A 13,882-nucleotide genomic window follows, 5' to 3' on the forward strand; every position below is an offset into this window, starting at 1 on the left:
ACTGTTATAATCTTTTTTAGTATAATACTTGTGTGGGTAGAAGTGAATCATTTACTGCTTGCAAACCAATGATGGTAAGATGATGTCATGGGGTAGGACTGGATAAGTCTGACTTCTTCCTACTCCATTCAAGCATGTACTAGGTATAAACAAATTGATATTGGATTAGCATTCGTTGGATATGTGTAAAATTATGTGTGTTGACATATCAACCGTCTTTACATGCTTGAAAGAATAAATCAATTCAAATCAAATCAAATACATTTGTTTGTAAAATGGATTTGGTTATTTTTAACTCAGGCAATGTAGTCATACTATGCTCCAAGTTTAGTCACTGCAGCACAAAGAGTAGAAACAGGAGGAACAACAACTCCATGCAGGCCTTTATCAGAGCATGATGAAATGTTGGCCTGAGGTTCAAAGCTCTTTTATTTAATTGCAGTGTATTGTGATAGCAGTGAATGCATGGAGCTTTTATCATTACCTTTTTATCATTATGCTCCTGCTTTGCACCTAATCTAGCCACAGGGGTTGCAAGCCAGTGACTTCTGTGCCGGTCCCAAGCCCGGATAAACAAAGAGGGTTGCGTTAAGAAGGGCATCCGGCATAAAAACATGCCAAATTTAAACATGCGAATCATCAGTGTGAATTCCATACCGGATCGGTCGAGGCCCGGGTTAACAATGACCGCCACCAGTGCTGTTGACCTACAGGGTGCTGGCAGAAATTGGATTACTGTTGGTCGAAGGAGAGGAGGTAGAAGGAGTCGTAGACAGAGAAGAGGAAAGGCAGGAGTATAGGTCTGAGAATAGGGACTTTTAACGTTGGCACAATGACAGGGAAAGGTAGAGAGCTGGTGGACATGATGGAGAGAAGGAAGGTACAGTCATGTGAAAAAATTAGGACACCCTTTGAAAGCATGTGTATTTTGTAACATGTTTTAATATATGGTTATTTAATCTCAATTTTAACAATACAGAGAGATTAAAGTAATACAACTAAACAAGTAAAACTGAAGAAAAGTCTTTTCAAGATCTTCTGTAAATGTAATTCTACAAAAATGCCTATTCTAACTGAGGAAAAAGATAGCACACCCTCTTGGCAGACTGGCCTTGAGCTGTTGGCTACATCTTGTGGAGAAAAGTGTGTACTGTAAGGAACTACTTTATGAAATTCATTTTATAGGATTGACAAGTTTAAGGCATCTGCTGCCATATTGCTTCAGTCACAGCAAAATGACAAAATCATTTTGGTTGGAACATGTTTAATGTTGCAAAAAGGCTCATGCCATGTTATAAGGTGCAGTAGCTTATGCCAATTTAAACTTCCTCAGTTCAAGTGCAAACTCAGCAAAATGCCAATCAAAGTGCTTTAAGAATCCATTTGTGGTCTAATCAGTCTCTCAAAAGAGGGAAGTTTGGACCATTTGTTTTAAGTGCTTTTTAAAGCTTAAACACAACAAATCACTAACTTCTACAGTCTACTACTCAGAAGAACATAGTTTGAACTTCTTTCCATAGGCTCCTACAGAGCACCATGTAGTTGCAAACAAACACTAAAAGCAAGACAACGTATACCACGTAAAGAGACCTGTACCTGCACTCCAGAGATCTAGAGAGGTAATAAATTACAGTACCTCTAATTCTTCAATGTCTCAATATCACAGAAAGGTATTGCCATGAACTAAAGCAACAGTGCACATTTAAAACCATTTGATATTACATTGTACGTAATGGTAATCTAACCACGGAAATGGAGTCAGGAGTGCCACCTCATGTGTCTACATGTTTTTCTTTCCTTCGAATGCTTTTGCGATGCATTGTGATGATTAACCAGTCTTTGATTATTAAGTTGAAGAAGCCAATTGTTGGATGGAGTTGGATGACTGATGTCCTGCCTTGGGAGACCTTGGGGTTGGCAGAGTAGCACAACATTCATTTGTTCCTCTGGGCCTTCTGGGCAGACTTGGTAATCTTACCAGTGGTGGAGACCTTCTTCTCCACACCCTTAATCACACCGACAGCCACAGTCTGACGCATGTCACGCACCGCAAAACGACCTGCAAGATGAGGAGAAAATATGTCCATTGTAGATAAAATAGACTAATACTTGCATAGCATTTTCTGTGTGCTGAAGCATACTCAGTGTTTTAACACTGTTCACCAATTTGCTCACACAAGCATTCATAAACTGGTGATAACACTGAAGCAACTTGCTTCACTTCATGTGGACTAGAGAAGCCGGAGATCAAACCGCTGACCCTACAGATAGGGAACAACCTGCACTACCTCCTGAACAACAGCTGCCACTTTAACAGCCATGTCAGATGGCATGACTTACGGTGGAGTCACAAACTTTTTGATGAAGGCTACATGCAAGTGTGTGAAAATTTAACATCCTCTCTGCACTTGAACTTACCCAGAGGAGGGTACTCCGAGAAGCTCTCAACGCACATCGGCTTGCCAGGAATCATGTCTACAATGGCAGCATCTCCGGACTTGAGGGATTTCGGGTTGTCTTCCAGCTTCTTGCCAGAGCGACGATCAATCTTTTCCTTGAGTTCAGCAAATTTGCAGGCGATGTGAGCAGTGTGACAGTCCAGCACAGGAGCATAACCAGCACTGATCTGGCCTGGGTGATTAAGGATGATCACCTACAAAGCAAAAAGAGAACATGTATGGCCTATTAATACGAAACTATTTCCGTCCTGTCAACAAAGTTCAATGCAAAGACAAATCTTTGCATATTCAGCAGTTACTGCTGTGATTGTCTGATTGTGACACCTTCCCTTTGTGGCAGTCTAAGGCTGGATTTATGGTTCTGTGTTGAATCTACTCAGAGCCTATGCCATAAGCAATGCAAGTGGCCTCACTGTTGTGAGCGTTTATACTTGTGCACTCTGTAATTACACCGTCAAAACACTAGTTGGCAGTGGGGTTTCTATGCCACTTTGTTGCATTTCTTCGCCACTTACTATCAGTGTTGACTGAAACTGAGCAGGTCACGTTGGAGTTAACACTAATAGATGTTGAACAGCAGTTAATTTACTGATATTACTGCAGATAAGACAGAAGAAGTTGGAGGAGATGGTCTGTATGATCATTGAACCGAATGAGGCAGAATTGGGGGGTGGTCTGTGCTTGTCTGGCCACTGAGAGACGACATGAGAAAGGAAATGTGATGTAACCAATCAGTCGTTGCAGTCTGCGTCACCACGGTGTATGGTTACAAGACATCTACACCGTTGCGTGGCAGAAACTTTGACAAACCTGTAATATACAGTAGCGCGATGACCCAGTTGTAGATGTAAGATTTAAAGATAGCTTTTCTTGGTATAAATGTATTTTGATGCTTTATAACAGTAACTATTCCTCAAGGCTAAAAAATTGTTCTGGCATAGAGTAAGACTTAGCTGAATGTGGTTCATCATGCTCATGTTTCATTTCTGTAAGTAGATCCCCTGCAATATCTACCTGAGCTGTGAAGTTGGCAGCTTCCTGTGGTGGATCATTCTTGCTGTCGCCCGCCACATTGCCACGACGAATGTCTTTGACGGACACGTTCTTGACATTAAAACCCACGTTGTCGCCAGGGAGAGCCTCAGTCAGTGCCTCATGGTGCATCTCCACAGACTTCACCTCAGTAGTTACATTGACAGGGGCGAAGGTCACCACCATGCCAGGCTTTAGTATGCCCGTCTCCACACGGCCTACAGGCACTGTTCCAATACCTGGAAAAAAGTCAGTGTAGAGAACTTATAGCGATAGGCATAAAATTAACAAAGTGGTGCAGTCCCATACAAAAAGCCCTCTGCTAAACACTCTGACATATAATAAACACTCTGAGGTGTTTTATATGCCTCGTTTTGAGAGTTTATGTCCTACTTCCACAGTGCCTAGATTTTGTCTGTCTTAATCAGTGCATTACATGCCTCCTATCTTGTAGACATCCTGCAGAGGCAGTCGCAGAGGTTTGTCTGTAGGACGGGTGGGGGGCTGGATAGCGTCCAGCGCCTCTAGTAGCGTGGTCCCTGATGCATTGCCTTCTTTCCTATTGATCTTCCACCCCTTAAACCATGTCATCTGAAGAGAAGATAATGTACCATTATTGTCAGTTAAGAGGATTTATTTAAACTTGTGATCATAACTCAGCAAGAGGTCAAGAGGAAGGCCAAAGAGGAGATATATGGATGTGCTAAAAGAGGACATGAAGTTAATTGGGGTGAGAGTAGAGGATGCCGAGGATAGAGTTAGGTGGAAACAGATGATTCGCTGTGGCGACCCCTAATGGGAACAGCCTGAAAGAAGAAGAAGAAGACTCTTGCTTTGCACCTGTTACAAATATGCATAGTGTGATGTATACTGTAGTATATGTTTGGGGAATAATTACGAAACAGGAATTCCTGTGTGATAACTTTTCAAATGAAATGTTACAGCAATTGCAAAAATAAGTTGTATCTTGTTGATTTAATTAAGAAAGTAGCACTTCAAGGAGCTCTGTTTTGGTAATCTTTGGAGGCACCGTGGTTATTTCTTTGACTTATGACAGTTTGGTATCTTGGTGGCTTGCTGTTTGCACCAGTGAGAGGACAGGTGTGGTAGAGGGTGTGGTATGCCAATCCAGTAGCATGCAGCATTATTGGTGTGAAGGCGTGCTTCTTGCACAGTCAGTTGCACAGTATATTCAATGCATGTTGACAGCTTGTGTACTGTACTGTTCTGGTCACTGCATTTGGGTAAAGCACATAAATCTCTTTGAACTAACACAAACCTCTTTTATTCATGTTTCCCCTCTGTATTTGTATTATGCCTATTTCCACTTTATGTATATGTTTTTTTTCAACCAGCTAACAAGATCACACAGAAGGTAATTCTAGTTGCAGCATTAATGCCAGCTGCAAGATAGAAGAAAGATTAATGAACAGCAAGAGGCCTGTACTGACAGCCTTTCCTTTGTTTCTGATGTCTCCAACTATAGGCACCTGAAGGTGAAAGGTATCCATTCCCTCTGCAGTTTCTAATAGGTCTGTTGCAAAATTACCACAGAAAACTCTGTGCTTATGTGCACATCAGACTTGTTGGTTGTGATTACGTATTTCATACCATTTTTATTACAGCGGACATTGCTTGAACAGAGTGGAACTGATTCCACCAGTGTTGCTCCTTGCCAGTCCGGTATAACGTGATATGTAATAACCTATAAGAGACATAAATGACAGGACACAAAGGGAAAGCTGTGACAAGGAATGATCAAGTAAATGAGTCAATAAAGAGTGTTATTTTAAAATCCAAACTTATTTATAGATCATTATCAGGATCATTACAGTATAACTGCCAGTTCATGCTGCAATTATGTAAAATTGTGTACAGTACAGTAAGGTTTTTCGTTATTACTTGTAGTCCGCTTATATCTGATTGTAAAACTGTAACACCAGAACATCCCCTTGAGCATTAATAAAGGACTCCCATCCATCTACGCAACTGAAAAACCCACCAGCAAATCTGCAAGTACTAGTCCTCTCTAGAACTGAACATGAAAGTGTACAAATTGAAAACACATTTGCACCACTGTTGCAGGACCCTGGATCTCTATCCGTTGACTGAGAATAATTCATAAAGCAAAAGGCTACACGGAAAGCTAATGACACAAAGAACATTTAGTCTTAAAATAAACTGGAAAGCTAATGACACAAAGAACACTTAGTCTTAAAATAAACAGTTACATAAAGGCAACAAAGCATTAGAACCTATACACACAAGTGTAGAATGTTACATTTTACACAGCACAAATAAGCAAATCAAAGGCACCTAAAAACAGGGCAGAGCAGCACTGGAGAGAATCAGGAACAGCAGTAGAGACTAAACAACCAGGAAATCAAGAACAATCAAATATTACTCACAACATTAATCCCACAATGGGGGAGAGAAACCAGTGTTTCTGCCATAAGGATCTCTGAGCAACTACTCAATAATACCTAAAGCAGGGCAATGTAACACTATTGGAGAGAGATCAGGGACAAGATATTACACATGAGCCTATTTACAATGCTGAATATTGCACCTCAGTAGATTATTGCATAGTTCCTCATAATTTCACCTAGTTTATTACTGCAGTGATGTGTTGTACAGTCTGATGGCTGTGGGGAGGAGTGACCTGCAGTGATGTGCCTTCTTGCACTGGGGATGTAACAGTCTCGTGCTAAAAGAACTGTTCAAAGCCTCCACTGTGTGGTGCAGGGGATGGGAGGGGTTGTGCATGATGGATGTTAGTTTTACCAGCATCCTTCTGTCCGCCACCTCCTCGATGGAATCCAGGGGGCAGCCCAGGACAGACTCAGCTCTCTTGACCAGCTTGTTTAGTCTCTTTCTGTCCCTGTCCGTGCTATCTCCTGCCGAACCCACAACAGCGTAAAAAACTGCAGATGCCATCACAGAATTATAAAATGTCCGAAAGAGTGCCCCGTGCACACCAAAGGACCTCAGTCTCCTCAACAAGCGGAGGCGGCTCTGGCCCTTCCTGTACAGGGCATCAGTGTTGTTGGTCCAATCCAGTTTATTGTTGAGGTGGACACCCAGGTATTTAAAGGCGTCCACAATCTCAATATCTGAGCCCTGAAAGCTCACCAGCGTGAGTGCTGGTGATTTCCACCGGGGGTCAATCACCATCTCTTTTGTCTTGCTGGTGTTCAGGACCAGGTGATTTTTCTCCCACCACTCCACAAAGTCAGTAACAACCCCCCTGTATTCCCCCTCGTCCCCCCCAGATACACATCCAACAATAGCAGTGTCGTCTGAGAACTTTTGTAGATGACACTGGTGGGAGTTGTACTTGAAGTCCGACGTGTAGAAGGTGAACAGAAAGGGGGAAAGCACCGTCCCCTGGGGTGCCCCTGTGCTGCAGACTACCACATCCAACACACAGTCCCGCAGCCTTATGAACTGAGGTCTGTTTGTAAGGTAGTTAATGATCCATTCAGACAAGTGTTGGTCCACACCTGCCCCCTCCAACTTCCCCCTCAGCAGTGACAGCTGGATTGTGTTGAAAGCACTGGAGAAATCAAAGAACATGACCCTCACACTACTTCCAGGGGACTCCAGGTGAGGTAGGGCTCGATGCAGCATGTAAATAATAGAGTTGTCTACCCCGATGCCAGGTCGATATGCGAACTGCAGCGGGTCTAGCGCTGAGCTCACTTGGGCATGGAGGTGGCCGAGGACAATCCTCTCCATGGTCTTCATCAGTTGGGAGGTCAGAGCAACAGATCTGTAATGGTTTGGCTCCTTGGGATGAGTTAATTTAGGAACTGGGACCACACAGGATGTCTTCCACAGAACCAGAACTCTCTCCAGGCTAAGACTCAGATTAAACATGTACAGGACCAGGGGGACCACTGAGCTGGTCTGCACACTCCCTGAGGACCCTTGGGGCTGATGTGGTCAGGGCCTGTGGCCTTCCTGGCCTTAAGAGTAGAGTAGAGTAGGTACTTTATCCTCCTTAACTCCCTCCTGACCTGGTCCACTGTGAGGCTGAATGGACGGGTGGGCGGTGACTGCTCAGGAGCTGTGGGCTGTTGAGAACCCCCCATGACAGTGGGAGGAGGGGCAAGGTCTGGCTGAGGTGTGAGCAACTGCAGCTGCGAGGAGACAACTGACCTGGAGAGGTGAGACGGGGGGCTGGCACGGTGGGGGCTAAGGACTTGGTAGAGTCAAATCTGTTAAAAAGCAGGTTCAGTTCATTTGCCCAGGCCTTGTCCCCCGCGACCTGGTGACCATCTCCACTTTTACCATGACCCAAGATGTGTTTCAGGCCTCTCCACACCTCACACACATTGTTATTTTCCATGCTCTGCTCCAGCTTCTTCCTGTAGCTAGCCTTGCACCTCCAGATCATGTACTTTAGTTCCCACTGCACTCTGCTCAGCTCTTCCTTGTCCCCTGAGAGGAAAGCCCTCTTCTTCTCATTTAGCAGTTCTTTTAACTTGGGGCTCACCCACAGCTTGTTGTTAGGAAAATACCATACTCTCCTGGATGGTACAGTATTTTCCACACAGAAGTTTATGTAATCTGAAACACAGTGTGTGAGGCTGTCTGTATCCTCTCCATGAGGACTGCAGTGGATGTCCCAGTCTGTGGTGTGAAAACAGTCCCTCAGCTGCTCAATTGCCTCCTCTGTCCATACCTTTACTACCCTGACCTGTGGTGACACCTTTTTCACCACTGGAGTATACACTGGAAGTAGGTGAACAAGGTGTGGTCAGAGCGACCTAGAGGGGGGGAGGGGGGGGGGGGGGGTATGCCTTTCTGGCATTTGCATACATGAGGTGCAGAATTTTATCCGAGACACGGTGCTCTGCACGCGCTCACACGCAGCAGTAGCATCCACGGAGGGACTTATGTACACCATCACCACAATTACATGAGAGTACTCCCTGGGAATATAATACAGCCGTGCACTGACAGCTGATAGTTCAATGTCTCTGCTACAGAATTTTTCCTTAACAGTAACATGTCCGGGATTGCACCATCTGTTATTTATGTACACAGCTAAACCCACCCCTTTCTTCTTACCGCTCTCTGCTGCACTTCGATCTGCATGAACTAGTGTGAATCCATGTAGGGAGACCACAGAATCAGAAATGTCCTTGTTCATCCAGGTCTTGGTGAAACCCATAATGCTACTCTCCCTGTACACCCTTTCCACTCTTGTTAGCGCCGTTAGCTCGTCCATCTTGTTGGAGAGGGATCGGACGTTTTCCATAACAATAGATGGTAGACATGGCTTGTACCTCCGTTTCCTCTCTCGGCACTTTACTCCAGCCCTTTCACCTCGCCTTTTGCGTCGTATCTCCGTGGGAATCTCCAGCTTCTCGAGGGTGAGCTGCTGGTCTCGAGAGTGAACAATGGGGCCACTGCTCCCGGAGTCCCCCGACTCGGGAGCTTGCGACAAAAATATAAAACACAATGAAAATGTAATAAAAAGTTGTACTCCTAGTAGGACTGCTCCTACAGAAGAAGTATAACACAAAGCAAACATGGAAAGCATGGGAAAAAAACACAAGAAAACACAAAAGAGGACAGAGCTGCTGGACCTCGCTGCCAATCCGCATGGCGCCAGAAGTGGACATGCCATGGAAAGCTGGAAAAGCATGCCATGGGCTCTTTAAGGTCTTTAATGACATCCACTTACACAGACAACTACACTTAAACAGACAGTGGCAAAATTTCACTCTTATTATTGTTAATAGATCTTTGTGCTGCATTTGATGCAGTTTTTATGCATTTAAATGTGACAAAAATATGGCATAAAATGTAAGACCTCAAAAGACCAAAGGAAGAAAAAACATAGGAAGGAGAAAAGAAAAAATGTGATGATCAACATAAACTGTGGAGTTACTGATAGGGAAAACTTTAAGATATGTGTTGTGTGTATTAAGGTTTGCTATGTAAAGTGTTTTTGAAGATGGTGTGAGGAAGGCAGTCAAAGTATTCAGTGATCCTTCATGTTTTGAAAAATTGCCATTTCTGGTCATTAATAAAAATCTTTACTGAATTAAGGGTCTGAATAGTTTTATAAATTATTCATTATTAATAAAAAATTTGATATTAAACACATTTGCAAAAAGTTTTTGAAACCATGTTTTTTGCTCTGTCATTATGGGTTAGTGAGTATAGACTGATGAGCAGTGTTTGATGTTTTCTGTTTAATGCTTAGTTGAGCTCTCTCTCTCTCTCTTTCTTTCTCCTAGTTTGTTCCCAGTTCTCCCGAGGTGTCTACGCAATTTTTGGCTTCTATGACAAGAAGTCAGTAAACACCATCACATCCTTCTGCGAGACACTTCATGTCTCTTTCATCACACCTTCTTTTCCAGCAGAAGGAATGAATCAGTTTGTTCTACAGATGAGGCCAGACATCAAGGGGCCACTGGTTTCATTAGTGGAGTACTACAAATGGGAGCAGTTTGCCTATCTCTATGACAGTGATAGAGGTAATGAAATTCTCATTAATTATCACATAAAGCATGCACTTTTAGTGTTGCTGCTTTTAATGCAACGTTTAACACAACCACAGTTAAATGATCCCTTCTTTTTGTTTTTTCAAAACACCAAGATAGGCAATGAGCAGAAGCGACTTGTTTTTACAGTCTCTGGTAAACACACTGTGTAATGACAACACTGTAAATGACCTCAGGCATATTTTGGCATTTTCCCTTATATGTACAACAATATTGATATATCCGTGATATAGCATTTAGGTTTCTTATTAGCTTTATTGATACAAGTCGCCTGGCTGATTAGCAGTGCTTTTATATCTGTCACTATTTATCAGATTCCTATTTGATTTGCGCATGAAAGTACTTTGAACTCACTAGCAAGGACCACACCATCAATTGGAAAGAACAAATGTATTGTTAATGAGCTGGTTGTAAAGAGGGAATGAATGTTTGGAAGAGCTCAGCCAGGTGTTATTGGAACTATTGTGTCATCTGCTGCATGAAGTTGTTTATGGTTTGGAGAAGGCTTCAGAGGTGACCACTGCAGCTACTGGACTTGTGAATCCACATTTAAAAAAAGGCCATCTGTCAGCATGGAGCAAATTTGAACTTTTCCAATATCTATCCATCCATTATCTATACTGCATATTCCTGAATAAGGTTGCAGGGAAGCTGGAGCCAATCCCAGCTGACACTGGGTGAGAGGCGGGGTACACCCTGGACAGGTCGCCAGTCTATCACAGACTTTCCCAATATTCAAATTATTAATAATACTGATATGTCCCAGTTATTATTAATTCAAGCAAAATTAAAATTAATTTGTCCAAACATGGTGGACAAGCCTTTTTGCACTCTCTCAGTCTTGGATTACCTCACTTTCTTTCATCAAATAGAAACTGTTCTTTCGCTGCCTCTTTTTTAGTTTCTATTTATCTTTCTACTATTTCTCTTTGTTTGGCATTTTCTTCATTACTTTTTTCAGTGGTGGAACATAACTAAGTACATTTACTTAACTTTCTGCTACTTCAAATATTATACTTTTTACTCCACTAGACTAATTTGATAACTTTTCTTACTTTTTGGCTACTCCACTGTACATGCCAAGGTGTCCTTGGGCAAGACCCTGAATCCCAAGGTGCCTCTGGTGATATCACCAGTGTGTGTGTGTTTGCTTTGCTATTACTTACATTATGGGGACCAAAACCTGTTAACACACTGACAAGGAAATCACAGAATTTTAGGGTGGCAACATGGTTTAAGGTTAGGGCGAGGTTAGGGTCAGGTGTTAGGCAAGTAGTGGTTATGGATAAGGTTAGGATAAGTCTACAGGAAATGAATGTAAGTCAATGTAAAGTCCCCACAAGGAATGAAAATACAGCATGTTGTGTGTGAGCATGTGTGTTTGTGAGTGGGTAAATGGGCTAAATAGTATAAAGCACTTTGAGTGTGATTCTTTGCATAGAAAGCCCTATATACGCATAAGACCATTTACATTTTTCAGGTATTTGATGTTTACTTGAGTATTTCCATTTTCTGCTACTTCTTTTTTTTTTTTTATTACACTTCAGAGGCAAATTTTGTGCTTTTTACTGCTCCCAATGTTGTTGATAACTTTAGTTAGTTTTCAGAATCAGATGATTAAAACAAAATACAGTATAACCAACCATAAGACTTTATTGACCGCCGATTGGAAATTTACAAACTACCCAGCAGTATTTCCAACTAGACAAAGGCATTTCCTGAAATCCACAGCTGAAGGCTGAGATGCAATGCTGAATAATTATGGATGATGTAAAGAAAAGCTGAAGAGCTGAGAGCTCAAATGCATCGCTGAAACAGTGAGGAGTAGGGATAAAATAGTGTAAATTAAATTAAAAAAAAAAAAAGATACATTTGTCAAAATAAAGTTTACCAAAGGTCAAAGTGTTTGTCATATGCACAGTTAGGAAACGTGTTTCCCTGTACAATGAAATTCTTACTTTGCTGTCCACCCGAATGCCTCACAATACAAGTGAAATATAAAGTAGATGAGCAATAACACAAATCTAAATAGGCAGTAACACAAATCTAAGGCACTTTAAAGCAGCAAGTGAAGGAGGCAAATAAAAATAGAACAAGAACATAATATCATGCAGAGTGTGTGCAATTATGCATGTGCAAAATGAGTATGTAAACCATGCACTTTAAGTCACTATCCACACTACCAGGCCTTTATGTAAACTTAAGTTACAATCCTGGGCTTTTACTTTGAACATCCGCCATATTTCAGAGCATCAGATCGCTTCCTGTAAGTAACTGCAGGCTTTTATTTTGAAAATCATCTGCACTGCAGTGCCTGGTAACTTCGTGCAACTAATAAGGTTTTTTATTTTGAAAATCTGGCATGTTTTGGGGCTGTCATGTGACCTTAAATTACAATTGGGGTCTTTTATTTTGAAAATCTGGCATGTTACCAACTGCAGCACTCATATCACTGTCAATGTCACACCAGTTTATAATTTGAGGCCCTTATATTCAATATGCCATATCCTTCAGAGTGACTTTGTAACATCCTGTCAACAACTTTCCATCAAAAGCACATTGCAACCTGTGCTGATCTGACTGACAGTGCTGTGTGATGTGTCCTGCTGGGACAGGACAAACTAGCTGACAGTAACAAGGAGCAAAGCTCTAAGCATATGACACACTGAAACCCATCCACACACTCAGTGCTGTGACTGCAGCCAAAGCTGCATCTACTAAATACTGACTTGAAGGGGGTGAAAATTTATGCAATCACTTATTTCACATTACATACTTTTATTTTATTAACATTACTGTGCCCCATTAAAGAGGTGTGTTTGTAATTTTTTTTATCCAAAAAGCCAAATTATATTGACCATGATTGATTTATAAAAATCAATAAAAAGGGTAAACGATCCAAGGGGGTGCAAGCGCTGTAGTTTGGAAAAATGTGTCAAATTTTTGCAGTATCCCTTTTCAGTGTTGCAGATTGTATATAGTCCCTGTGCAATCATCTCACAGGGACTGCGCAGATTATTTTCCTCAAAACTTGTTTTGATTGACATTTAGTTGTAGCCCATTTTCTGTCTGCTTTACTGCAGCAAAGAGGCATCATTTGTGCCTCAACTATTTTTTGCTTATGATTTATTGATCTGGGAACTTTGAATATTTCATCCTAGGATTGGCCTTATGCTAATTTATTAAGTTTTGAGATTTTTTCAGGCAGGAAAGTGACCATTTAGATTTTGAATATCTGATCTGTATCAGCTAGCAGACCAAGCTGTCTCCATTGTGTTCTGTTTTTTTTCTTCGTCAGACTCAGACTGCGTAGAAATTTCTTGCTTTCTTGAATATTCAAATACCAAAATTAAAAACCGATGACCTATCCAATGAAAGAATACCTAAATGGTTGAATAACTGGGTCCAGCCCTAATAGAAAACAAAAAAAAGCTACTTTGAGATGGATGAGGGCAATGGCAGAAGTCCTCCTCTGCTATCAAATAAGTGAACTTGGGCATAAAATCAGATATACAGTGGGTACGGAAAGTATTCAGAACCCCTTAAATTTTTCACTCTTTGTTATATTGCAGCCATATGCTAAAATCATTTAAGTTCATTTTTTTCCTCATTAATGTACACACAGCACCCCATATTGACAGAAAAACACAGAATTTTTGACATTTTTGCAGATTTATTAAAAAAGAAAAACTGAAATATCACATGGTCATAAGTATTCAGACCCTTCGCTGTGACACTCATATATTTAACTTAGGCTCTGTCCATTTCATCTGATCATCCCTGAGATGGTTCTACACCTTCATTTGAGTCCAGCGGTGTTTGATTATACTGATTGGACGTGATTAGGAAAGCCACACACCTGTCTATACA

General features: G+C 41.6%; 2 protein-coding genes across 6 annotated transcripts in view; one reads left to right on the top strand and one right to left on the bottom strand.

The window, feature by feature from the left end:
* LOC109975013 (glutamate receptor 2-like) overlaps positions 1–13,882 on the top strand; it is a 122,479-nt gene that overhangs the window by 27,681 nt on the left and 80,916 nt on the right. For all 5 annotated transcript variants that reach the window (XM_020625521.1, XM_020625519.1, XM_020625522.1 and 2 more), the window contains exon 3: positions 9,746–9,985. In XM_020625521.1, the coding sequence (XP_020481177.1) occupies positions 9,746–9,985 (240 nt within the window). The remainder of the gene's footprint in view (positions 1–9,745; positions 9,986–13,882) is intronic.
* LOC109975010 (elongation factor 1-alpha 1-like) lies at positions 1,248–9,106 on the bottom strand. Its single transcript, XM_020625515.1, has 6 exons — positions 9,076–9,106; positions 8,568–8,936; positions 3,932–4,093; positions 3,474–3,730; positions 2,419–2,653; positions 1,248–2,059 (listed from the first exon to the last, which is right to left on the bottom strand). The coding sequence occupies exons 1-6, from the start codon at positions 9,104–9,106 to the stop codon at positions 1,935–1,937; spliced, it is 1,179 nt and encodes a 392-aa protein (XP_020481171.1). The 3' UTR covers positions 1,248–1,934.

Source organism: Monopterus albus, unplaced genomic scaffold (assembly GCF_001952655.1).
Source record: "Monopterus albus unplaced genomic scaffold, M_albus_1.0 scaffold356.1, whole genome shotgun sequence".
NCBI lineage: Eukaryota > Metazoa > Chordata > Actinopteri > Synbranchiformes > Synbranchidae > Monopterus > Monopterus albus.

Bases quoted from the DNA above. Each gene is read 5' to 3' on its own strand.
- LOC109975010 (XM_020625515.1), bottom strand. From the start codon at position 9,106: ATGCGGATTGGCAGCGAGGTCCAGCAGCTCT. The intron at 8,937-9,075 runs GTCCTCTTTTGT...TTTTGTCGCAAG, and splicing joins CAGCGAGGTCCAGCAGCTCT to CTCCCGAGTCGGGGGACTCC. The intron at 3,731-3,931 runs GCATGTAATGCA...ACTTTTTTCCAG, and splicing joins GGATGTCTACAAGATAGGAG to GTATTGGAACAGTGCCTGTA.